At 40.4% G+C, this 23,265-nt stretch overlaps 1 protein-coding gene across 4 annotated transcripts in view; it reads left to right on the forward strand.

Annotated features, from left to right (window-relative positions):
* The window catches only part of SEC23IP (SEC23 interacting protein), a 58,179-nt gene extending 40,124 nt beyond the window's left edge, over positions 1-18,055 (forward strand). The window contains exons 13-20 of one of the 4 annotated variants that reach the window (XR_005578402.2): positions 1,237-1,428; positions 5,471-5,626; positions 6,187-6,289; positions 8,285-8,470; positions 9,457-9,619; positions 10,192-10,293; positions 16,505-16,715; positions 17,084-18,055. Coding sequence is in view for 3 of the 4 variants with exons in the window: in XM_039465204.2 (XP_039321138.1) it covers positions 1,237-1,428; positions 5,471-5,626; positions 6,187-6,289; positions 8,285-8,470; positions 9,457-9,619; positions 10,192-10,273 (882 nt within the window). In the remaining variant the exon portion in view is untranslated. Of the gene's footprint in view, positions 1-1,236; positions 1,429-5,470; positions 5,627-6,186; positions 6,290-8,284; positions 8,471-9,456; positions 9,620-10,191; positions 10,294-16,504; positions 16,895-17,083 lie in introns of those variants that run through there. The other 3 variants (XM_039465204.2, XM_039465205.2, XM_074382969.1) reach the window with 3 other exon arrangements.
* Positions 18,056-23,265: the final 5,210 nt, after the last annotated feature.

Below are 23,265 nucleotides of genomic sequence, written 5' to 3' on the forward strand. Positions count from 1 at the left end.
CACGATTGTATGCACTTGTGTAATCACTGCCTAAAACAAGAAATTGAACATTTCTGTGTTCATTTCTGTGTTCTGTGTTCATTTCTATTTTATGAGGGAGCTCAGGTAGCTCCCTCATGCTTCTTTCTAGTTAACACCTCCTACCACAAAACCACACTTCTGATTTCCTTCAGTATGGAATAGTTTGCCTGTTCATTCATATAAATAGAATGAACAGTATATGTTTTTTGTTTGTTTATTTTGTTTTTTGAGACCGGTCTTGCTCTGTCACCAGGTGCCAGGCTGGAGTGCAGTGGCACAATCTTGGCTCACTGCAATCTCTGCCTCCTGGGTTCAAGCAATTCTTCTGCCTCAGACTCCTGAGTAGCTGGGAATACAGGTGTGCACCACCACACCCAGCTAATTTTTGTATTTTTTAGTAGAGATGGGGTTTCACCATGTTGGCCAGGATGGTCTTGATCTCTTGACCTCGTGATCTGCCTGCCTTGACCTCTCAAAGTGCTGGGATTACAGGCGTGAGCCACCATGCCCGGCCTATATATTCTTTTATACTTGGTTTCTTTTACTCAAAGTAATATTTTTGAGATTTATCTAATGAGAGCCAATACTTAGTTTTAGCTGTTTTGCTATATTTTCTTTGCTTCTTGTTTTTCTTAAGAATATTAAATTATAGACATCGTGACATTTGTTCCCCAAATATTTAGTATGCATCTCTTAAAAGGACATTTACAAAGTTTTTTAAATTTAATTTTTTTTTTTTTTGAGACAGGTCTCTCTGTTGCCCAGACTGGAGTGCAGTGGCACAATCACAGGTCACTGCAGTCTTGACCTTCTAGGCTCAAGTAATCCTCCCACCCCAGCCTCTTGAGTAGCTGGGACCACAGGTGTACACCACCAGGCCTGGCTAATTTTTTATTTTTTGTAGAGGTAGAGATCTCACTATGTTGTCCATGTTGGCCTTGAACTCCTGTCCTCAAACGATTCTGCCACCTTGTCCTCCCAAAGTGCTGAGATTACAGGGTGAGCCACTGTGCCTGGCCTGGACAGTTTTTTAAATTAGCTAAAGCAAAAGCTGCAGGGAATAAAAAGGACATTAAAAAAAAATCCTAATACTATTACTATTCCTAAGAAGTTACTAATCATCCCTTAACACTGAGATAGCATGTTTTATAATGCTTAGATCTTGGAGCTGAACCTTTCCTCAAGATTATGTTATTACATTTTGGTATTTTACAGAAAAAAGCATTATCAGAAAAGAAGGCAGTGGCGATCACTTCTACAAAAGGACAAGAGGAAAGTGCCCAGAAAACTAAAGACATGGCTTCTCTCCACGCAGAATCTAATGAGTCAAAGAGGAAACTTCCAGTTGGTGCTTACGTTTCTTCTGTGTGTGTTAACTACGAGTCTTTTGAAGTTGGCGCTGGACAGGTAAGTTTGTGTATGGACTAGGGCTACATAGTTCATATTGGAATCATACATCTTTATCATTTGGGTTGGCTTTAAGTACTTTAAATATTTATTTGACATTTATTTGGGATGTGGAGAAAACTGATTTTCTCTTAGTGAAAATTTTTTGCTTCTTCGACAGTTCTCAAACTAAAGGATTAAATGCATAAAGAACATGTTATCTGACTTTTGAAATTGTCTCTATTTCAGTTTTTTCACACTCATACTTTGTAGTATTAGTCTCTTATAGCCACTAACAACAGAAGTGGCCATAGTTAGAAAATTATGTTCAGAATATATTTCGGTTTCTATGAGAGCTACTTGGCTGTATTCATTCAGCCTATGTTTTCTGCTACTTGTAATTCTTCCCTTGGGGAAAAAGTCTTATAAAAATTGACCAATGCTGCATTTAATAATATGCTTTAACATACTTGTATCACAGTGGCTTTCAGAATTATTAAAATCCTTTTAGTCAGTGTTACTGTCAGGATATTTATAGTTGGGTATATAAAGATGCATTTCTGTAAGTGAGTTCATGAAGGTACAAAATGAAATTAGATGTTTGATTTGTATTAAAAATGAAGTTGTAGAGGAATATATTCTTTTTTTTGTTTGTTTTTGTTTTTTGGAGACGGAGTCTTTCTCTGTCACCAGGCTGGAGTGCAGTGGTTCGATATTGGCTCACTGCAACCTCCACCTCCCAGGTTCAAGTGATTCTACTGCCTCCGCCTCCGGGGTAGCTGGGACTACAGGCACGTACCCAGCTAATTTTTGTATTTTTTAGTAGAGATGGGGTTTCACCATGTTGGCTTGGATGGCCTCAATCTCTTGACCTCGTGATCTGCCCGCCTTGGCCTCCCAAAGAGTTGGGATTATAGGCATGAGCCACCATGCCTGGCCTTTTTTTTTTTTTTTTTTTGCGACAGAGTCTCCATCTGTTACCCAGGCTGGAGTGCAGTGGGGCGAACTCAGCTCACTGCAGCCTCCACCTCCTGGGTTCAAGCAATTCTTCTGCCTAAGCCTCCCGAGTAGCTGGGACTACAGGCGTGTGCTACCATGCCCAGCTGTTGTTTTGTGTTTTTAGTAGGGATGGGGTTTCAATGTGTTAGTCAGGATGGAGTCAATCTCCTGACCTTGTGATCCACCCACCTCAGCCTCCCAAAATGCTGGGATTATATGTGGAATATATTCTTATGTAAGTAAGTAAATATTCCTATACAATTTCATTTTCTTTTCTCTTTTCCCTTTATAGAGACAGTCTTACTCTGTTGCACAGGCTGGAGTGCAGTGATGTGATCATAGCCCATTGTAACATCAGAACAAGGGTTTGGGGTTTGGGTTCAAAGGATACCTCCTACTTCAGCCTCCCAGGCTGGGACTGTAGGTGTGCACCACCACACCTGGCTAATTTTTTTCATTTTTTTGTAAAGACAGAAATGTTGCTTAGGCTAGCCTTGAACTCCTGGCCTCAAGTGATCGTCCTGCCTTGGCTTCCCAAAGTGCCAGGATTACTTACAGGCATGAGTTACTGCATCGCGCCTACAACTGCATTTTTAATGACTGCTTTCATCAGTAATGACTGTAATTTCACTGTTTGGAGGGATAATGACTTATTCTTATTTCCTTTTTATTGAAGGTATGAGTTTCTTAAGGTGCCACAGCAAAGTACCACAACTTGGGTGGCTTTGAACCATAGAAATTTGTTGTCACATAGTTCTGCAGACCAGCAGAGATAAGGGTGATAGCAGGACCATTCTCTCTCTGGAACTTAAAGGGGAATCCTTCTGTGTTTCTTCCGGGCTTTTAGAGATTTGCTGGCATCTTTGGCAGTTCTTGGTTTATAGGTGCATCTCTCCAGCTTTCCTTTTTTATGTTGTATTCTCCTTATCTCTTCATATCATCTTCCTGCTGTGAGTGTCTGTCTGTGTGTCCAAATTTCCCCTTTTCATAAATCAGTCAGATTAGGGCCCATCCCAATGATCTCATTTTAACTTGATTACCTTTTTAAAGACCCAATTCCAAATAAAGTCACATTATGAGGTGTTGGGGGTTAACTTAAACATAAATGTTTTGTGGGGACACAATTTAACCCATGACATTAGATGTGTAGGCAGTTTCTACTTTTTTACTCTTTTAAATAGTCTGGTGATGAACATTTTAAAGCCAATTTTCTATGCACATTCTTTATGATTTCTTTCAGTTAAGTTGGTAGACATAGGATAGCTGGGCCAAAGAATGGACACAGTTACTTCCCCTGGAGAGGCACCAATCTGTATTCTCACTGGCAGTTTAGAAGGTTGCCTGTTTCCCTTGTCCATTGCCAGTACTGGTACTACCATTTTCCTTTAAAAATGTGTAGTATTTTCATGTTGACAACTTTATTCTAAAGGATTAATTTTTTGTGTGTATTTTCATACAATTTTTTTCCTTTCTTTGTAGTATTTCTTACTTTTTTTTTAGTATTTCTTTTACGTTTCTGATAACCTCATAGAGAAAATGGTATCACACTATATTTCTTTGAGCATTAGTGAGGTTAGATATTTTCTCACGTTTTTTAGACATTTTTCTTTAAGTGTTGAATTTACCTGTTTTTTTTTTTTTTTTTTGAAGATGGAGTCTTGCTCTGTCACCAGGCTGGAATGCAGTGGTGCAATCTCGGCTCACTGCAATCTCTGCTCCCAGGTTGAAGCGATTCTCCTACCTCAGACTGCTGAGAAGCTGGGACTACAGGTGTGCACCACCACGCCCAGCTAATTGTATTTTTAGTAGAGATGGGCTTTCACCGTTGGTCAGGTTGGTCTCAATCTCTTGACTTCGTGATCTGCCCACCTTGGCCTCCCAAAGTGCTGGGATTACAGGTGTGAGCCACTGTGCCTGGCCAGTTTACCTGTTTTTCTATTGAGTTTTTTTTTTCTTTACTGACATTTAGGAAATGTTTCCAGATTAAGGTTATTAGCTCCTTGTCATATATATTATAAATATTTCTTTCAGTTTGTAATTGTTCTTTAGCTTTCTTTTTCTTCTTTTTGTTTGCTGGAACAAAACTGTTGAATTTGTAGATATAAGGACAAACCTAGGAATGTGAAGGAATGTGACTTAGTTAGAAGGGGCAGCTTAGTATAGTAGAAAGGTAATTGGATTTGGCATTACAAGTCCTGGATCTAAGTCTGCACTCTGCCACTCACTGGCTCTGTGTTCTTGGGTAAGTCATGCTGTGAACTTCACCATGGGCATAATGGTTTTTGCCATACCTCCCTCTCTGTGGACCTCTGTCAAACACTTGGATTATGCCGTTCATTGTTCTTCACTCTTAAGATACTAAAATAAAAAGATACATTTTCTGCTACTGAGAAACAAATGAAAGAGCTTTGCAAACTGTGGAGTGCTATACAGATGACAGTGCTTTCTCTTGAGAGAGGCTGCATGTAAGCTACTCAAAATATGCTCTTTCAGGACAAATCATTTTTCTGATGGAAAGAAACTTAACTGGAGAGGATGATAGTTATAATAATAACAGAAATAATGCTCACTCAGTGCTTAAGCGAGCCAGGTTCTGAGCTAAGCACCTTATATGGATTAGGTTATTTATTTTTCAGTCACATGTGAGCTTGGCATTGTTATAATCCCCATTTATAAATCAGGAAACAGGTGAAGGAGAGAGAGGTTAAGAAACTTGCCCAAGGTCACACAGTGAGTAAGGAGTGAAACCATGATTCAGACCCAGGCAGTTTGAGCTTAGAAGTCTAAAGTTTTAACCATATTTATAACCATATAAATATAGTAATTCTTACATACTATTATGCTATGCTAAACAATAAGTAAACGTATAGTTAGAGGATATAATAGTCTATAAAGATTTTAAATAATTTTCTTAGTACTTTTAAGCTAACAGCTGTCTGGGGGCATCATCTGTATTTGGTGTTTTTAAGTAAGTGTAGTTATAAGGATTTTTGAACATTCAGAAGAATTTTCTACCATGTGACGTTGGAACAATCATCTTTTATTGTTATTTGATTCTTTCCAGGTTTCTGTTGCTTACAACTCATTAGACTTTGAACCAGAGATATTCTTTGCCTTGGGATCTCCAATTGCTATGTTTCTTACCATTCGAGGAATTGACAGGATAGATGAGAATTACAGCCTTCCTACCTGTAAAGGGTTCTTCAATATTTATCATCCAGTGAGTAACTGATTTTACTTTCTTTCTTAAAACATTTTTTTCTTTTCTTTTTTTTTTTTTTTTTATAAATTTTTTACTTTTTTGTAGAGATGGGGTCTTGCTCTGTTGACCAGGCTGGTATCAAACTCCTGGCCTCAAGTGATCCTTCCATCTCAGCCTCCCAAATTGCTGGGATTACAGGTGTGAGCCTCTGTGCCTGGCGTTTTACTTTCTTTTTTGAACAAGATGAAGAACCTGTCCTCTTTATCCTAATAAATTCTACAAAATCTTGATTTTGTACAGTTCAACTCTCTGTTCTAAGAGTTATAGTCTGACACTTTCCAATAAACTTTTCTACCAAAAGCCTTTGTTCAAGGAAATAATTCTGCTGCCTTGCTTGCAAAGTAACCTTACACACAAACTAGAAATTCTTTTTATAATTGGATTTGAATAAGACGTGGGGAAAAATAAAAATCTCTGATTTGCCATGTATCCATTTTCTTACCCAGCAAAGGCATATAACTCAAAACAGCTTCATAAATCTCTTTTATTCATTTATTCGTAAATTCTTCTATTTATAGCTTGATCCAGTGGCATATAGATTAGAACCTATGATTGTTCCAGATTTGGACCTAAAAGCTGTTCTCATTCCACATCACAAAGGCAGAAAAAGACTTCATTTAGGTAAAAAGCAAATACTATAAAAACTTTTTTTTCCTGTCATTTATAATCTGTAGTGAATTATGAAAATTTTGACACTAAATTGTCTCTGAAGCATTTAAGTGCCTACTATGTTCAGAACTTTTAAACTAAGAATTTGGAAGAGCTGTAACAAAGTTATAAATAAGTTATTTCTCTTTGATGACATTCTAATTGTTAAGATAATTAAGAATGGGGGAAGTTGATAATAAGGCAATAAAATGCATAATTAGATTTTTTTTTTTTTTTTTTTGAGACAGAGTCTCGCTCTGTTGCCAGGCGCCAGGCTGGAGTGCAGTGGCGCGATCTCGGCTCACTGCAGCTTTTGCCTCCCGGGTTCCAGCAGTTCTTCTGCCTCAGCCTCCTGGGTAGCTGGGACTACAGGTGCACGCCACCACGCCCAGCTAATTTTTTTCTATTTTTAGTAGAGACAGGGTTTCACTATGTTGGCCAGGATGGTCTAGATCTCGACCTTGTGATCCGCCCACCACAGCCTCCCAAAGTGCTGGGATTACAGGCTTGAGCCACTGTGCCCGGCCTCATAATTAGATTTTGATAGAGTTTGGTTATAAGTTTTGGAATTAGGCAGAAGAATAATATTTAAAGTAATGACCAGACCATCAAGAAATAAATTTGATGTTTTCTAAGTGAATTGTCATTTTCTTGCTAACTAGACACACTTTCCTATTAAAAAATTTATTAAACATAATAGATTGGTGATTCCAAGTAGAATTTAGGTTTCTCTTTTTCCTGTTAATGGTGTATATTAACCCTACATTTGAAAGTTTGGGTAGAAGGGATGGGAGGGGTAGAAGAGAAGGAAAAGTGATCGTGCACTCTTATGTGAAAGTGTATTTTTTGGTAACATGCTTTTTTGAAATATTTAACTCTTTTGAAGTTAAACTAAGACATGTGTTTGATAAATCAAGAGACCTTGAATTCACACCTGATTATTAGACAACAGTAGAAAAAGTGAAGGAGCAGAGATTTCTTCATTTCTAAGTTGGAGTTTAAGTTGTGATTTTTTCAGAATCTTAAATTCTCCCCTTGAACCCAGGAGGTAAAGGTGGCAGTGAGCCAAGATTGTGCTACTGCACTCCAGGCTGGGCAACAGATTAAGATTCCATCTCAAAAAAAAAAAAAAAAAAAAAAAAAAAATCTTAAATTCTCAAAACCACTATCTGTTTACATTTTTAAATCTTGTAGACCTCTTTTTATTTTTATTTTTTTAACAATAGAGATAGGGTCTCACTCTGTTGCCCAGGCTAGTCTTGAACTCTGGGCCTTAAACGATTCTCCCATCTTGGCTTCCCAAAGTTTTGGAATTACTGGTGTGAGCTACTACTGTGTCTGGCCCCCATGTTTAAATTTACCTTTTTTTTTTTTTTTGAGACGGAGTTTCGCTCTTCTTACCCAGGCTGGAGTGCAGTGGCGCGATCTCGGCTCACCACAGCCTCCGCCTCCTGGGTTCAGGCAATTCTCCTGCCTCAGCCTCCTGAGTAGCTGGGATTACAGGCACACGCCACCATGCCCAGCTAATATTTTGTATTTTTAGTAGAGACGGGGTTTCACCATGTTGACCAGGATGGTCTCGATCTCTTGACCTTGTGATCCACCCGCCTCGGCCTCCCAAAGTGCTGGGATTACAGGCTTGAGCCACCGTGCCCGGCCTTTTTTTTTTTTTTTTAACTGTAGGAATGTGTTTACATTTTTATGGTATTTGAACTTTTTTTATTTGGAGAGAGGATATTTGTAGATTTTGGCTGGATCAAGTTTAGTCATTAAAAAAGAAATAACAGAATGAGACTCTCCATGACATTTTAACATGTTGAGAGTCCTTGGCTGAGCACTCCATATATTTGACATTTAAGAGAGGAAGAAGCAGTCTTATCTTGTCTGAGAAGAGTGTTAACTTGTAATTTTTGTGATGCAGAAGTTTACTCAGTGACTAATGAACTTGTGCCATCTTAATCTCTTTAGAATTGAAAGAAAGTCTCTCTCGTATGGGATCTGATTTGAAGCAGGGTTTTATTAGCTCTCTCAAAAGTGCTTGGCAGACATTAAATGAGTTTGCCCGTGCTCATACCTCTTCAACTCAGTTGCAAGAAGAATTGGAGAAGGTGGCCAATCAGATCAAAGAAGAAGAAGAAAAGCAAGTCGTTGAAGGTAAATTTGACATTTGAGGCATTTGCTAATACAAATATTTTATATGAACGTAACACTTAAAAGTTATATAATGATGCATTTCCTTTCTAGACTTTTTTGTTAAATTATAGAAACCCTTTAAAGGAAACAGTACTGTCAGTCGCATTACTTCAAAACCCATGTCATCTTTTTTTAGTGGGTTTTTACCTGATAGTTACTGAACTATTTCCTCTGCAGTTTAAAAATTTTATTGAGGCCGGGCGCGGTGGCTCAAGCCTGTAATCCCAGCACTTTGGGAGGCCGAGGCGGGTGGATCACGAGGTCAAGAGATCGAGACCATCCTGGTCAACATGGTGAAACCCCGTCTCTACTAAAAATACAAAAAATTAGCTGGGCATGGTGGTGTGTGCCTGTAATCCCAGCTACTCAGGAGGCTGAGGCAGGAGAATTGCTTGAACCCAGGAGGCGGAGGTTGTGGTGAGCCAAGATCGTGCCATTGCACTCCAGCCTGGGTAACAAGAGTGAAACTCTGTCTCAAAAAAAAAAAAAAAAAAAAAAAAAAAAATTTTATTGAGATTGTTAAGGCCAGAGTGGAATTTCTGAGATGAGCACTCAGTTTGTTTTAGTGTTTGCATTTTAAAGACTCACTCTGAGAAGTTTTCTTTCTAATACCGTTGTTTAACTATGTTACAGAGTTATGCAATGCTAGGTCGTTGTGCTGTGATGTTCTTGACTTTTTCAGATTCTAATCCTGTTTCCTTTTTTTCTACAATGCTTTCTCACCCCTTATCTTCACAAATCCTCTCATCTTGTTGGCTCTTTCTCCTCTCTCTTGGGTAACCAGCCTCTCTTCCCCTGGCTCTTTGGAGGAATGGGGTGTGAGCCTGGTAGCTCCTCAGGTTGCTACGTGTGTCAAGCAGTATTCTCATTGAGCCCAGAAAGTCAGCTAAAGTCAAAGGATAATGATTAAGTGATTGACTTTGATATTGAAATGGTTTAAATTCTAGCAGAAAAGGTTGTTGAAAGTCCAGATTTTTCCAAGGATGAGGACTACTTAGGGAAGGTTGGAATGTTAAATGGAGGCCGCCGAATTGACTACGTTCTTCAAGAAAAACCAATAGAGAGTTTTAATGAATATCTTTTTGCTCTTCAGAGTCACTTATGCTATTGGTAAGTGTTCTTAAATTTGGTAACATTTGAGTGGGCTTTAGGTGCTAGCACATGCAACAATTTTAGTTTTAGTGAGCTTCTTTTACTGATAAATGTGCTGTGAATATTCATTGGAACTCATATTCAGAATCATTATTTTTCCCCTTTAGTTATCCACCAGATGGCAGTATGTCATCTGTTTTCGACCAAAGACCCTTGGTTCTTGCACACCGTTTTCATGGGAATGCCTTTCACAGTAGGTGCGGTAGGGACTTTGAAATGCCATTCTTTCCTGTATCCCTGTCACCAAGGAGAATTGCAACACAGCTATTTTGGCGCTAATCATTATCCATTTAGTTTTTTTCTTTTTTTCTTTTTTTTTTTGCCCCAAGATCCAACTATGAGCTTTTTACCATTTAGTTTTTAAGGACAGCTCTGAGATTACGCTGCTTTATTTATTACACTGAGATTACATTGCTGTCATTTGCCCTTCTTACAGTTGAACAGAATAGAACCTGCATTTTCTACCATTGTGCATAGAAGTTAATTTCTACTAATTGTTTCTTAAGTAAGTGTGCTTTTTCTTTTCATAGGGAATCTGAAGATACTGCTCTGTTATTACTTAAAGAAATTTATCGAACAATGAACATTAGTCCAGAACAGCCCCAGCATTGATCAGACTTCAGTTTTACTGTGTGAGTTTATCCTTATTGAATGTACACATTCTGAATGTTTGCGCTCTCAAATCTGTTGTATGGAGTTGATGTTGACTGATTTTGCTTTTTTCTGTTTCCTCTGAGTTTTTGTTGTTTTATTGTTTTAAAAAATTCACAATAGAGACATTTAGGAAGAGAATTGGTTTGCAATTTATATTTCTGACTTATTACAGTCTTCTTTCTTTCTTTTTTTAAATGAGATAGAGTCTCACTCTGTCGCCCAGGCTAGAGTGCAGTGGTTGCAGTCCTGGCACACCACAACCTCAAACTTCTGGGCTCAAGTGATCCTCTCACCTCAGACTCCTGCAGTATTGGGATTACAGGCGCAGCCACTGCACCCATCACTATCTGTTTGGCTTCGAAGCCCACATTTTTTTTTTTTTTTTTGAGATGAAGTCTCACTCTGTTGTCTAGGCTGGAGTGCAGTGGCACAATCTTGGCTCATTGCAACCTCTGCCTCCCAGGTCCAAGCAGTTCTCCTGCCTTAGCCTTCCCATTAGCTGGGACTACAGGCGACTGCCACCATGCCCGGCTAATTTTTTGTACTTTCAGTAGAGATGGGGTTTCACCATGTTAACCAGGATGGTCTTGATTCCCTGACCTCGTGATCTGCCCGCCTCGGCCTCCCAAAGTGCTGGGATGACAGGCGTGAGCCACCGCGCCCGGCCTACAGTCTTCTTTCTAAATTTACAAAGAATTTGAGTTCTTTTATTTTTAGTTTCTTTCTTTCTTTCTTTCTTTCTTTCTTTCTTTTTCTTTCTTTCTTTCTTTTTTTTTTTTTTTAAAGAGATAGGGTCTCACTATGTTGCCCAGGCTGGAGTGCAGTGGCTATTCACAGGCGTGATCCCACTACTGATCAGCACGGGAGTTCTGACCTGCTCTGTTTCTGACCTGGCCAGTTCACCCCTCCTTAGGCAACCTGGTGGTCCCCCACTCCCGAGAGGTCACCATATTGATGCTGAACTTAGTGCGGACACCAGATCAGTATAGCGCACTACAGCCCAGAACTCTTGAACTCAAGGGATTCTCCAGCCTCAGCCTCCCGAGTAGTTAGGACGATAGGCATGTGCCACTGTGCCTGGCTTTTAGTTTCTTTTTAAAATAGATTCCCAAGAATATCAGTTAGGAATTCCTTTGGCTACAGGTCACAGAACGCAGTTTACAATACATTAAACAAATAGAGGTTTATTTTTCTTCTATAACAAGAAGGGTTCCTCTGTTGAAGGACTCTACCAGACACCTGGAATGCTCGAATCTTTCCCCCTGAATGTTGACTCTTGCTGCCTCATAGTTACAAGATGCCTTCATAGTTGCAGATACCATATCTATATTCACAACACGAATAAGAGGGGTTAGGGTAGTACTGCTCACATCTGTCACTCTTAATTAGGGAAGCAGAAGCTTGTTCAAAAATTTACTCATAGCTATTGACTAGGCCTGTATCTAACATCCAATGTCTTGAGACTGTATGAAAGATTGTAAAAGTGATGGTTTGCGTATTCCCAATCTTTATAGAGGGAAGGAACAGAGAAGGAGGTTAAGTCTGTGATGGGTCAGCTGACCTGCAAGTCAGCCATACTCTGTATTCCTGACTGTCCTCCTGAGACACCAGATACCCATATTTCATCACTAGGTTATGCATCACTTTTAAAAATAAGTAATGTGTTTTTTTTAAAAAAAAAGTTGGAAATTTTAAAGCCTTTTAAAGAAGCAGATACAAAGTGCTGAGCTCTATGTTCCTGAAATCAAAAGAAGTTCCTGCCAGTATTGGTTTTCTAATAGTAAGTGGTAAATGAAGATTCCTTCAGCCTCATCTTCTACCTTGTTTTAGAGAGGTAACCACTTTTATTAGGGCTTCCTTAAAGAAATTTTCTGGCTCCATTTCCAAAATTAAACTTGTAACAAAGTAAAATAAAACTAAAGTGTAGGCCAGACCTGGTGGCTCACACGTGTAATCGCAGCACTTTGGGAGGCTGAAGCGGGTGGATCACGAGCTCAAGAGATTGAGACCATCCTGGCCAACGTGGTGAAACCCCATCTCTACTAAAAATACAAAAATCAGCCAGGCGTTGTGGCAGGGGCCTGTAGTCCCAGGTACTCGGGAGGCTGAGGCAGGAGAACTGCTTGAACCCAGGAGGTGGAGATTGCAGTGAGCCGAGATTATGCCACGGTACTCCAGCCTAGTAACGAGTCGTGCTGCTGACCCGTGTGTCCCCTCCGCCGGGAATCCTCCGGTCCGAGAGTGACAAAAACTCTTCTGAAAGTGTGGCATCCTCTTGCCCCCCTGCACCCCCACCAGGAGCCACAATCCTGAGCCGCTAGCAGTCAGTCATCTTGGATCTCTGTCTCCCCCAGAAATTGTTAAATACCATTTTTATCTACATTTCTATTATTAGTGAAGTTGAGCTCTTTGGTGTCTTAACTGGCTGATAATACTTCTTTTCAGTTGAGTGTTCTTGACTTTTACGCATTTTCTTGGAGGTATAGGTACGGTCCTTTTCTTTCTTACGGATTTGTAATTATGATATTTAAGGATATTAACCTTTGTCATTACAAGTATTTTTTTCCAGTTGAAATTAGCGTTTTATGTTTGCTTATGCTTTGGATATTTTTGGAACAGGACTGAGGGGAGCATGTTTTAAAAATACATAGCCCTCGGCCAGGCACAATGGCCCACACCTGTAATCCCTGTACTTTGGGAGGCCGAGGCAGACAGATCACCTGAGGTCAGGAGATCGAGACCAGCCTGGCCAACATGGTGAAACCCCATCTCTACCAAAAATACAAAAATTAGCTGGGTGTGGTGGTGGGTGCCTGTAATTCCAGCTACTTGGGAGGCTGAGGTAGGAGAATTGCTTGAACCCGGGAGGTGAAAGTTGCCCTGACCCAAGATGGCGCCACTCTACTCCAGCCTATGTGACAGAGCGAGACTCTGTCTCAAAAAAAAAAAAAAGCTGTCTTTTATGATTATTTTTTAGATATTTACATTTATTTTCTTTTAATTCTTTTTTTAAATTTGACTTTGTAATTTAGAAGAGTAAGGTGTAGAGAGCAATTTAACTTTTTCTTACATAATCATTTCTGTCTGTGCCATATATTGAAAAATGTAACCTTTTGCCGGGCGCGGTGGCTCAAGCCTGTAATCCCAGCACTTTGGGAGGCTGAGGCGGGTGGATCACGAGGTCGAGAGATCGAGACCATCCTGGTCAACCTGGTGAAACCCCGTCTCTACTAAAAATACAAAAAATTAGCTGGGCATGGTGGCACGTGCCTGTAATCCCAGCTACTCAGGAGGCTGAGGCAGGAGAATTGCCTGAACCCAGGAGGCGGAGGTTGTGGTGAGCCGAGATCGCGCCATTGCACTCCAGCCTGGGTAACAAGAGTGAAACTCCGTCTCAAAAAAAAAAAAAAAAAAAAAATGTAACCTTTTGTCATTGGCTTAATGTTTTTATCATATGCCAAATATTTTGCTGTTGTTTGACATTTTAATCAATATTTGTTTTCTAGGCTTTCTTCTCTCTTCTAGTGATTTATTTGTCTATGATACTTCATTGGTTTCAAGTCATATATTTTCTACATTTTAACATCTTTAAATTTGTAATGCATCTTAAAATCAGCTGTGGGGGCTGGTGCAGTGGCTCATACCTGTAATCCTAGCTCTGTGGGAGGATTACTTGAGCCCAAGAGTTTGAGACCAGCCTGGCCAACACAGTGAAACCTTAAAAAAAAAAATTTAGGTCAGCTCTTACCTTAACAGAAGTTGAGTTCTTTATGAGAAGCCATACTTTTTTTTTCTGCTGGTCACTGGGGGAAGGGCTCTACCAACCTGCCTCTGCTTAAGTTAATTTCTCCACCTGAGATTTCTTACAACTATGCTGATAGTGTGAATTCAGCCCCCGAAATTTGCAGGGGTAGGGCAGTTGGTTCAGATACTGGAGTTTTTGTTCCCTCCTTGCACCGTCAAGGAGGAGGCATGCAGGCCTCTTTGCCATCCTTCTGCGTGTAGTTGTCAGCTTTTATCCCTCATTGACACTACAAATGTTTGGTAGCCCCACTCTCTGTGAGGGTCTCTCTTTTGAGATTCCCTTTCTGGCCATCTTTTTATGGTATATAACAGTGAAATGTCTTACAATCGTTATCTTAGATTTGGTGAAATATGGTGTTTTAATAATTGTAATTTTATACTTTTTAATATCTGGCAGTACAAATTCTCGGTATACTATGGTCTTCACAGTTAATCCCAAATGAATTTCAAAGTAATTTAAGTTCCCCTGACACTCTCTCCCCCAACAAAACAAAGCAAAACCAAACCAAAACAATAGTAATTCTAGGATTTTGCCATCACCTGATATGAAAAACTCAGTAAGAATCTTCTATTTCACATATGATTCGTTCACTGTCAGTGTTTTATTTCTTCTTATATTTGGCCATAAAATTTAGGCGAAAATTTAAGTTTCTAATACTATACTAATATCATAAAATAATCCATTTAAAATGTTAATCATTTTATACGTGGTTCATTCAAACATAGGTCAGTTTTGCTAAATAGTTGTTTTAGTGTATGTCCTTTTAGTCCTCTGTAGGATTGTTCTTTGAAAAGCTGCAGATTGGCTGGGTGTGGTGGCTCATCCTGTAATTCTAGCACTTTGGAGGCTGAGGCAGGCAGATAGCTTGAGCTCAGGAGTTCGAGACCATCTGAGTAACATAGCGAGACCTCATCTCTACTAAAAGTAAAAAAAACACAAAAACCATTGGGGTGTGATGGTGTGCACCTGTAGTCCCAGCTACTTGAGCGGATGAGGTGGGAGGATTGCTGGAATTTAGGAGACTGGGGCTGCAGTGAGCTGTGATCACACCACTGCACTCCAACCTGGACTGTAGGGTAAGACCCTGTCTCAAATATAAATAATTAAATAAAAAATAAGGCCAGGTGTGGTAGTTCACACTTGTAATCCCAGCACTTTGGGAGGCCTAGGTGGGTGGATCACAAGGTCAGGAGACCAAGACCATCCTGGCCAACATGGTGAAACCCCATTTCTACTAAAATACAAAAAAAAAAAAAAAAAAAAAATTAGTGGGCCTTGGTGGTGCACGCCTGTAGTCCCAGCTACTTGGGAGGCTGAGGCAGGGAAATCGCATGAACCCGGGAGGTAGAAGTTGCAGTGAGCCCAGATCATGCCATTACACTCTAGCCTGGTGACAGAGCGAGACTCTCTCTCCACATAAACAAACCAACCAACCTACCCTCAAATTAACATGACAGGTAATTTAGATAAAAGATAACTAACTTTATCTTTTATTAATACTTTATTTTAGCTAGGTGCGGTGGCACATGCCTGGAATCCCATCACTTTGGGAGGCCAAGGCAGGCAGATCACAAGGTCAGGAATTTGAGACCAGACTGGCCAACATGGTGAAACCCTGCCCCTACTAAAATACAAAAATTGGCTTGGCGTGGTGGCACCTGCCTGTAATCCCAGCTACTCAGGAGGCTGAGGCAGGAGAATCGTTTGAACCCAGGAGGCGGAAGTTGCAGTGAGCCAAGATCTCTTTTAATTTGCAATATCTGTCTTAAATTTAAAAAATTGAGACTCTGTCTCAAATTAAAAAAATTTTTAAAAATATTTTGAGAAGGGGTCTCACTCTCTGTTACCCAGATTGGAGTGCAGTGGCACGGTCTGGGTTCATAGCAGTCTCTGCCTTCCAGGCTCAAGTGATCCTTCCAGCTCAGCATCTGGAGAGGCTGGGACCACAGGTGTGTGCCACCATGTCCAGCTAATTTTTTTGTATTTTTTGGTAGAGATGGGGTTTCCCCAAGTTGCCCAGGCTGTTCTGGAACTTCTGAGCTCAGATGATCCAGCCGCGTTGGCTTTCCAAAATGCTGGGATTACAGGCAGGAGCCATTACACCTGTCCATAACCAACTTTAAATTGTGTCATTTACATTTTGTACTGGCTTTGTTATGAAGATTATCATGCAGGTTAATCTTACTGAGTGTTCCCTGGGCACTCTTATCCCTTTAGAAAACCTGAGGACTTGTTCATGGGCTGTTGTCTTTGGAGGCATTTGCACTATTTGTCAGTAACGTTGAACACTGGATTGTCCGTTCTTTTACTTCAGAAAATACAACGATGCATGATATTTGACTGTAAGTTTGTAAAGCTCACTGAGGTTTCTTTTTTTTTTCAAGACTTTCTTATCTGCACAGAAAGTCCCAGTGTAACTTCCATTGCTGAGAAAATCCTCAGAAGGTATTCCCATTTTGCTCCTGTGATGGATGACAGAAGAGTGAGTCATCGACAGTTACTCAGCCACAATTCTCGGATACAGGGATTCATTTAAAAGACAGTACACAGAACTAAGACAGTGAAAAAAATCAGTACCACATTTGGACAGTATAGGTGAGAAAACATAATTATAAAAATGATGCCATGAAAAATTCCAGATCAGTTTAGTCGTATAGTTGTCAAAGTTATGTGTAATATCAATGAAGAAATATTTGTAGCATGTAAACAGTTATTTCTGTTTCTTAAAAAGTATTGTTAGTGGGCTATTAAACTTGGATTTTTCTTTTTATTAATGAAGTATGTTCTTTTTATTCAAGTATGAACTGTTGAGAAACTATAGTAATACGATTTTTAAGGGATTTATGTTCTACTTTAAATGTGAATTGTATTTCTGAGCTGCCTTAATGCAAGATCATTTATATTTGCTAAGAGGAAATAATCGAGATCACTTGTATCCCAACTGATTCTGAGGTTTTATAAAGCCCTCAAGCTATCGCTGAGAGCCTGATTGTGGAAGGAAGTGAGATGCACCTTATTTTCCTGAAGTCCTGTGAAGCGCTCTCCTAGCACGTCCATTTCCAGGAGGAGAGGCAAGCAGATAAGAGGTTTTCCATTTTGTCATCCAAGGTAGCTATGCAATTGCCTTGTTGTTGAAGTTCCAATAATGTGAAAACCAAAGTAGAGGTTTTCTTCTTCTTCCTCTTCTTCTTTTTTTTTTTGCTTTGTATTAATTTCACTTATACCAAAGTGTTTGAAAGTATGAAATGTATTGCTTCTGGGCTATGTAAGGCTATTTCATGAAAGACTGCTTTGTAATATTTCATTGTGTTTTACTATAAATTCAAATTATCCAATTATTTTCCTAATACTACATGGGAATGCTGATTTTCTTCTTTTGTTATGTAGTGGAAACATTTTGCATTACTTACATAGTTCTCATGGAACATGGAAATTTTTGAAAGTGATATATGATACACTTTTTGTGTATATATTCTAATTAGCATGAATAAAACAGTAACATTAATGCATTTTTTTTTAAAACAGCAAACTTCTGTATTTCTCTTGTCTTCCTTCAAAGTATCCTGATGAGTTCAGTGTTTATTCCCCTTTCATTGTGAGTATCTGCTTATGTGTCAATACATAATATTAGCATTGGCTCCTAATGGTAGAATTAGAACAGAATTGTAGAGCTGTAACTGACTCTAGACAACATATATTTCAGCCACCTCATTTGACAGCTGAGGCCAGGACACTAAATGCCTTTCCCAGACTGGGTAGTGGCAGATCTGTGATGGAATATGGTTTTCTTGATTCCCTTTCAGCCTTCGTTTCTCTTTGGACTACTACTTTTTAGTTAATTTTCACTTGACTTCCCAATGCTGATGAAATAAAAAAAAATGAGGGTTATTTATATATATTTTAATAAAATCCAGTTTGATTTTTCAACTTCAAAACTTTCTGGTTTTGTGTCATTCAGCCTGTTTTCTGAGTAATGGGCAGAGAAGGACCAGGATTCATAGAAGCAGCATGTGGCAGCCGAGTGGCAGCAGTCTTCTCCTTTTGTTTTAATACTTGAGGACACAGAAAATAGAATTTTTGGGTGACTCTGCCTGTGGACATATACATACTACATATATGTATGTACATACACACATATACACATATGTATGTACATACATATATACACACACATATGTATGTATTACTATTCAGTCTCTTAAAAAACAAAAAACAGTGAGTTTCCTTGGGGCAGAGTCTATGTGTATGAACATATTGTTCACTGTTGTAACCACCATGCAGGATTTAAGTCTATAAACTAGGTGAGAGTCCAACTGCCGAGCGAAGCTTGCCCTCCACCTCTCCTCAGGAGAAACTCATCCCCTGACAATCTCCCCTCCAAGCCCCTAATCTGGTTTAATGCTTTCCTTTTCCCAGATAAAGAAAGTCATGTCTATTTATTCCAAAAGTGTTTCATGTGTAGAGTTGGGCACAAAAATTGAAAAGCACTAGCATCTGAAATCAAAGGTCAAAGAGTGGTCATAGTACTAATGATGACACCCAGACCTCGTCTGCTATGTCAGCGTGCTGTATGACAAGAGGAACCTGCTTTCCAAATCTGTCGGACATGTGTGCTTCTTGAATCCAACCAGATAAGCATGTTTTCTCAAAACCACAGTATGATTATAAAACAAGGAAACTGCATAGATGAGAGTGGTTTTTGAGGTATGTTACTGGAAAGGTGTGATCTATATAGAGCCTTGAATATGAAAAGGTGGAGATGCCACTCTCTTGGCAGGGATGGTCATGTATTTGAAATAGTAGTGCACAACATTTGGTCTCATGATAGGAGTACTGAAGATTATCCCAGAAAACCTAGGATGATTGGTATTTATAGTACCATTGTTTCAGGTTTTTATGACTTGAGCCATCTTACTGTCTTAATGCTGTACTTTAGTGTTTACCAAGCAATTTTGCGGTGGAAACGTGATTGCCCATGTAAATTTTGCCATTGGGAAGAGGGCAAATTGAACTTAGACAATGAGTGTTTTGGTTTTCCTTCAAGTTATAGTTCTCATTGTAACTTAATAAGTTGGCATTCTGGCTTAGAGTCATTTTCCCAGGTCTGGGTCCTCAGAGGAGAGTAGATAGAACCCTTTTCCTCTGTGAGGTGGGGTGCTGACATTGTATTCTTGCTGTTGACAGTCTCCCTGCAGTGCACGGGATGGGCTCTCAGCTAACCTGTCTTTGTGACATGTCTATAATACTTTTCAGGGGGTTATCAGTCTTATCCTGCCGTTTCATCTCCTAATTGAGCCTACCAAAACTTAATAGCATAATAAAGAGCTCTGTGCAAGATCTTTCCCCCAACCTCTCAGCAAAGCGTTTTTGTTTTGTTTTTGCTCAGTTTTCTCTATCATGAAATTCCTTAACCTTATAGAATAGTTGTGAGGATTAAATGAAAATATGAATAAAATATCTATCATGGTGCTCGGCACACAGTAGGCACTCAGAATGTTAGCTAATTATTACTACTGTGGTTCTTTTACCATGAGCGCTTGAGTCTGGGGAAGACCCAGGCCTTCATTCCAGGTCACTACCCCTTCCAGTCCTCCCTGGGGAGAGCTTTGGCCAGGTTTCTTGTGGTTGAGCCCTGCCAGGGAGAGCACCTTAGAGGCCTCTGAGATGTCTGCAGAGGTGTGAGGTGCGCAAGTCTGCAGGAGGCACAGTCATTGGAAAGGGGTGAGGAGCTGTGGAACAGGTGGGCTGGGTAGCTGCCTCCTGACTTGCATGTAATGCTTGCTTCATGCAAGTCAAGGGGCTCTTACACAGCACTTTTGGGTAACTTCTTTGTGCCTTGATTCTCTAAACTCATTTTGGGATAAGGAACAAGAAAACACATATTTTTTTTCCTTCTTATATTCTGCCCTCTCTTCTTCCTGATACTGTTTTCTGCTTAAAAACAGCAGCTCTTGCAGATTTTCCAAATGTGTTGGTCCCACAGAACACTGATAATAATGTCATGTTGTTAGCATTAGTGGGAGCTGGGGAAATAATGCTGCCTCTTTTTTAAATACTTGTTTCAGCTTCAGATCAAGTGAAATGAGTTTCATATATTTCGGTATATGAAATTGTATGATGATATATAAAACAGGAGTTATCCGTTGTGATAGCTTAATATCAACTACAATATTAAACATGTGGCTGGGCGCGGTGGCTCATATTTATGTTCCCAGCACTTTGGGAGGCTGAGGCAGGTGGATCACCTGAGGTCGGGAGTTCGAGACCAGCCCGACCAACATGGAGAAACCCCATCTCTACTAAAAATACAAAATTAGCCGGGTGTGGTGGCGCATGCCTGTAATCCCAGGTACTCAGGAGGCTGAGGCAGGAGAATTGCTTGAATCTGGAAGGCGAAGGTTGTGGTGATCTGAGATCATGCCATTGAATTCCAGCCTGGGCAACAAGAGCAAAACTCTGTCTCAAAAAAAAAAAAAAAAAAAGTATACTGCCAGACTCACTGAAATATATAAAATTGTATGACACATAAAACAGGCCAGGGGTTACTGAGGACACATCCATGAGATCATGGGCAATGCTACATATTTGTTGGTGGATGTGCTGCAGTTCAGGTTCATGGACAGGTGGGACTGGTGTGTTTGGGATAACCCACCTTGTTTTTCTTTCATTTCTTGTATTAAATAGTTGTTTTTAAAAGACCTAACTATGGAATTTTCACAAATACTCAAAAGTATGGAGAATGGTACAGTGAATCCCCATGTGCCCTTTTCCCAGTGTCAGTGGTGGTGTCAGTAATATGATTTGGCTCTGTGTCCCTACCCAAATCTCATCTTGAATTGTAATCCCCACATGTCAGGGGAGGGCCCTGGTGGGAAGTGATTGGATCATGGAGGCTGTTTCCCCCATGCTGTACTCATGATAGAGAGTTTTCACAAGATCTGATGGTTTTAAAAGTGGCAGTTTTCCTTGCATTCTTCTCTCCTGCCACCTTGTGAAGAAGCTTGCTTCCCCTTTCGCCGTGATTGTAAGTCTCTTGAGGTCTCCCCAGCCATGCAGAACTGTGAGTCAGTTGAACCTCTTTTGTTTATAAATTACCCAGTCTCAGGTAGAACCTTGATAGCGGTGTGAAAACAGACTAATTCAGTCAGGGATCTGAAAGGTAAAGAGATGTGGCCAGGTGAAGATGGAGAAAGGACAGTGTATTCCAGACCCGTGGAAGCATATGAGGTGGGAAAAAGCATCACAACTTGGGTAACTGAAGAAATTAGGTTGTTAAGCACGAAATGTAGAGAAAGCTATATGAATGTGAGTGCGGTTTTCATTAAACAATTTTTAAAGAAAGGATTTCTAGTGGTGGTTTTATTTTTGCAGCCACTTAATAGCATTTACTCTAATTGAAAGGAGCGCAGTTTGGAATATTGGAAAGTGCTTGCTACCAGCTGAGATGCATTACTCTCCAATGCCTCTCAACACCTGTGCCCAGCTGTGTCTTTGAGGCCTATTTGCTCCCCTTTTCAGGGTATATTTACTAGTCAGGAGTTGTAAAACTATTTTGAAGAGCACTTCTGACCCGAGAGCAACTTCAAGTGAAGGAGGCTGTTGTAGTTCCCTGGCTGTTACCTCCTGGAAGACAGCTGGGGAGGAGAACTCATTCGTTTGGGGTGCTGACTGTGTCTTAGGCGCTATACGAGCTCTAGCTCTTGCCTGTAATCTTTACAGAGGCGATTGAGGGAGTTGTCATCTTCATTGTTTTACAGAGGAGAGAACCAAGGCTCTTAGAAGCTAGTCATCTGGCACAAGGCCAGTTAATGGCAGGTCAGAATAAAGAAAAGCTGTGCTTGTGTCTCAAACATAAAAATAAAGGGAAACCGCTACTATAGAAAGATGTATTTTCAAATACTTGCAAATTGCCTGTCTCTTTTTGCAAACTCTTAGGCAGTCAAAGCCCATTTAACTTTTTTTTAACGTGGGAGTAAAGACCTTGTATTAATGAAGATTCCCAAATCATTCTAAACAGCATAAAGGCCAGGCACGGTGGCTCACGCCTGTAATCCCAACCCTTTGGGAGGATGAGGTGGGAGGATTACTTGAGTCCAGTAGTTTAAGACCAACATGGGCAACATAGCAAGACCCTGCCTACAAAAAATAAAAAACAAAATTACCTGGATGGTGGCTTGTGCCTTAGTCATAGCTAAGGAGGTCGAGGCTCTAGTGAGCTGTGATCGCGCCACTGCACTCCAGCCTGAGTGACAGAGCAAGACTCTGTCTCTTCAAAAAAATTAATAAACAGGATCCAGATATTTGTATAACTACCCTTTGAACCGAAAAGGGAGGAATACATGCAAGATGATCTATTTATCTTCAAAAAAGAGCGTGGAAAGTGTTGACCTAGGCTGTCACCAAGTTTCTTAGTGGTCACTGCTGGCCTTCTTGTCCTTGGGTTGACCCCCTTCCAAACTCATTTCGTTCTCTGGTTTTCCTTTAGCCCAGCTGATGCCCACATGAGACCCACAACTGCAGTCTGTCTGGAAACCTCTGCCCTTTGGCTCATCCTTAAAAGGATGGCTCCTTCCTGGCTCCCCTGAACCATAGGATGGGAGGAGCTGATTTCCTGTGTTCAGAATTCCCTGTCCTTCCCTGCCTTCCTCCAGCCTTTCTCCCAGCCGGACTTGCCTTCTGCTCCCTCTGCGTGAACCAAGCTAGGTTATTCATTCCACTCTTTTGTCTCAAAGGACATTAAAGGGGAGGCACACCCAGAGTTCCCAGAACAAGCATATTAGAGTGCTTCCTCTCCCTTTCCTGGCACCTGCAGCCCGCTTCTGCAGCCCATGCTGTCCTCAGCCTTGCAGCCCCTTTCCTCAACAAAATGGGAACGGTGGAATTGCAGAGCACATTGTAGCACAGCTGGGCCACGTGAACATCCATAAGCTGAGGAAGGGGTGTGAATGACGGCTTCGCCCTCTGTTTCCTGGTTCCCACAGCATGCCATGTTAGCTGAGAGAGGAGATTCCAGTAAGCAGCCAGTGACATAGGGAGAGGCCCTTGTCCAAAATGTGCAGACATCTCATGAGATGGTTTTGCTAGGGCAGGAAGTACACGTTTGCTCAAGGACTTTGGAGTTAGTGCTCTTTTTCTCATAGAAATA

The sequence above is a fragment of the Saimiri boliviensis genome, chromosome 12 (assembly GCF_048565385.1).
Source record: "Saimiri boliviensis isolate mSaiBol1 chromosome 12, mSaiBol1.pri, whole genome shotgun sequence".
Classification (NCBI taxonomy): Eukaryota; Metazoa; Chordata; class Mammalia; order Primates; family Cebidae; genus Saimiri; species Saimiri boliviensis.